Below are 3,797 nucleotides of genomic sequence, written 5' to 3' on the forward strand. Positions count from 1 at the left end.
GTAAGATTAAGTTGCCCCACGCGTGGGAGACAGACAACATCTTTTTCTTTCTTTCGTGAGAAAAATTTAAATGCAAGGAAGCAAGAAATTGTGAGAGTCTTTCTCGTGAGAAAAATTTAAATGCAAAGAAGCAAGAACTTGTGAGAGAGAGTGCAACCTACGCATGGTAGCATACAGTTGGTCGCGGGGCGTGGATCCGTGTTTGCCGGAGTTGGGTAGGTGAGGAACTTGAAACGCTGTTGGGTTTGAGTATTTATTTATAATTTTAATGTTTAAAATTAGTTTTAAAATGCGCTCTACATAGAAGCATATAATCACCCCAATTTATTGTCTGAAAGCAATAAACAGATGTGGAGCTTAGTTGGCACTTGCCAAAATATACAGATAAGACTAATACAATCCGCATCCATAACCTGAAATCAAAAGCAAATGATGCTATACAGATTTGGTGATGAACCCTGATAACAGCAAGAGGAAGTTAGGTAAAGAGTAGAAAAACGTCACTTTCAAGTTTCGTGCAATCCAGACATAAAACGGAGATATATCTTCACCTGCAGCACTGGAAAATTGTAGAATTATATATAGTCGGGTCAAATACCCACTTTCAACAACACCGATATTGTCTCCAACTTGTTAATTACCACATGCACAATCCGTTAAGCATGAAGTTTTATTACAAAAAATCTCGGTAATAATTGGAGTGGGGTTATAATATTTAAACTCTTCTTTCTTCAGAGATATGAATGATGTGGCATATTTCAACAAGATAATCCCTTCTCAAGGATAAGGGATATCACTATTAATTTGGCGAATATTCCTTGCCCTGGAACTGCTTCATGGCATTATAGTATCTAACCAAATTCATCAGCATCAACACACAGATCACTAGACATGTCTTGTATCACAAGGGAGCGCTAGCAGAAGCAATTTCTTGTAATTCGAAAGTTTCCACGAACCCAATTGCAGGCCGTAACGAAGTTTCTCGAGAGTAGTTGTAGGCCATATCGAAATACAAATCACACAGAAAAAGATCAAGAGACTTAAAATATCTCAAGCTATTATTTCTCACAACGGAACTCATACATTGAAATTCTTTCAAACAACAGATATCCATATATATGAAATTCTTTCAAACAACAGATATCGATATACATTTTAGCTTTGCAATTGCCCTCCAATGCTCTGCAGGAAACCATACTAATCAGTAATCACACTACATTTGGGGAAGCATGAACGGTAAAGTATCAACGAGCAAGAGCCGAGCCAAGGTTCGGGAACTGAGTCTACTCGACTAACATGAGCAAAGGGAATGAAAAACATCATGACTAATATGACCAAATACCACATAACATGCCCAATAAGACAAAAAAGTCAAAAAAAAAAAAAAAAAAAAAAGGAACACTAATGATAAAGGAGGCAGAAAAAAGAACAAGATAAATTGACCAGCATATCGGTTAATGTTTCCTTGCTATAAACTCAGTCCCTGACCAGATTGTGGTTGAGCTCTGCTAGGCAACGGTCTCCACCGGATACCCGTGAATGCAATCTTCCCATGGACTATGAGGAGAAGGTTTTACACTCTGAAGAGCCTCCCACACTGCACTGTTACACTTGAAACCGCTACCAAAAGCAATCTGCCAGACACGGTTCCCCTTTTGCATCCTCCCCTTTGCCTCTGTATAAGCCAACTCATACCAAATCGAACTAGACGAGGTGTTACCGAACCTGTGGAGTGTCATCCGAGACGCCTCAACATGAACTGGTAGAAGCTGCAAATTCTTCTCAAGCTCATCAATCACAGCCCTTCCTCCCGCGTGTATGCAAAAATGATCAAAAGCAAGCTTGAAATCTGGTATATAAGGCTTCACCTTCGCGTTGAACAACTTCTTCGCAACCAAAGTAACAAAGAAGAGAAGCTGCTCACTTAAGGGCAGGACAAGCGGACCCAATGTTGTGATGTTAGTCTTAAGAGCCCCACCGGCAATTGCCATGAGATCCTTGGACAAAGAAACCCCAGTTTTCCCGGCATCATCCTGCTCTTGATAAACACACCTAAATGCCTTATCATCAGCGCCACAATGAGTCCTCACAACATGGACAAGCTTATACTTTGCCCGACGCCTATCCACGGACTTATTCGAAAGCAAAACTGCCGACCCACCAACACGGAACAAACAGTTGGGTATCAACATGGATTTCTTGTTCCCAAAGTACCAATTCTGAGTAATATTTTCAGTACTAACAACAACCGCATACGTATTCCTATGAATTTGCAACATATCCTTAGCAAGATCAACAGCTATAACTCCAGCACTACACCCCATACCCCCCAAATTAAAACTCCTAATATTCCCCCTCAATTTGTACTTATTAACAATCATAGCAGACAGTGAAGGTGTTGGATTAAACAAACTACAATTCACAACAAGAATACCAATGTCCTTGGGCTTAACATTCGTATTAGCAAACAGATTATCCAATGCACCAAAAATCACCTGCTCTGCCTCCTCGCGAGCCGCCGCCATTGAAGGCCTCGGCGGAATGTAATGCATTGCTTCAGGGACATAAGTCTCCTCTCCAAGGCCAGAGCGCTCGAGAATCTTGCGCTGGAACTCGAGCGATGACTCATCGAAGTCCCCTGTCAGGTTCGAATGCTCCATAAACTGCTGGTATCTCACTTGTAAATGCGACGGCGGCTTGTAACATGAATAGTCCACAAGGTAAACGGATCTCGGGCGGGTCATAATGTAAACGGTGGATCCAAAGACAACCATAGCAGAGAAAATAATGACACTGACGAGATTGTACTGGAGCTGGAGCCAGAGCTGGTGAATGTCATCAGGGTTCATCTGGGAGGCTTCGATGACGACGACCGCCATTAGAGGAACTAAACAGAGAGTCAGGAGATGGGTTATCAAGTAATGGTAACCCAATTTCACATACTTCAAGTTCACAGTCTGCAGGAAATCCGGCAGCCGACGGCTCTGTTGGATCCGAACTCCTCCACTGGTGGCCGGAGAAATGCACATGATGGTTGTGGGAAATGGGCACTTGGGTTTGAAAATATGGGGTTTTGCGAGACGGGTTTTGAGCGGAGAGGTTGCAGAGGTTTATATCTGGCGAAAAGGATGAAGTGTGTATGAGAATAAGACGGATCTGAGTGGAGAAGATAAGGAGTTGAAAGTTGATAAACTAAAACAACGACCCAGTAAGGATTATAGACCACAAGAAGGTTGATAAACTAAAACATCATCACAAATGAAGATTCATAGTATGATGATGATTGGAGGAGAGAGAGAGAGAGAGAGAGAGAAAGAGAGGTTTATGAGGGGTTTGGTGTGCTATTTGTGTTGTAAACGTCTCTGTTTGGCCTAGGATTTAGGAGGAAAGGAAGAGGAGTGATGCAAGAAAATGGAATGATAAAATTTTAGGAGAGAAATTTGGGGGGATGAGGGTTTTAAAATATTTGGGGGATGGACGTGTCGAATGGGGACATGATAGAGAGAGAGGGGGGGAAGCTTCACGATTTCGTGCTCCGCTGCACGTTGGAGTTGAGAGAAAAATGTTGATGGGGACTCGGGAGTTTCCCATGTTGACAGGGAATTGAGAGAGAAATGTTGATGGGGACTAGGACAAATGGGGATGCTTGTTTGTATAATGCATCCAAACTTTTCGTTTTTCTTTTCTTTTTGATTTGATGAAAAATTATAATATTGTATTAAACTTTTGTTAGTCAAAACCTGCGTATATTTTCTTTTCTGTAAAAAGGAAAATGTTCCTACTCTTTTTGAGGTTAA

At 41.6% G+C, this 3,797-nt stretch overlaps 1 protein-coding gene across 1 annotated transcript; it reads right to left on the reverse strand.

Moving 5' to 3' along the window:
• Positions 1 to 1,028: 1,028 nt before the first annotated feature.
• LOC103966995 (3-ketoacyl-CoA synthase 4-like) lies at positions 1,029 to 3,368 on the reverse strand. The gene has a single exon (XM_048581122.1). It carries the CDS (start codon positions 3,027 to 3,029, stop codon positions 1,509 to 1,511), a length of 1,521 nt encoding a protein of 506 aa, XP_048437079.1. The 5' UTR covers positions 3,030 to 3,368; the 3' UTR covers positions 1,029 to 1,508.
• Positions 3,369 to 3,797: the final 429 nt, after the last annotated feature.

This window comes from the organism of the source record quoted next, unplaced genomic scaffold (assembly GCF_019419815.1).
Source record: "Pyrus x bretschneideri cultivar Hongxiangsu unplaced genomic scaffold, Pyrus_bretschneideri_v1 Contig16, whole genome shotgun sequence".
Classification (NCBI taxonomy): domain Eukaryota; kingdom Viridiplantae; phylum Streptophyta; class Magnoliopsida; order Rosales; family Rosaceae; genus Pyrus; species Pyrus x bretschneideri.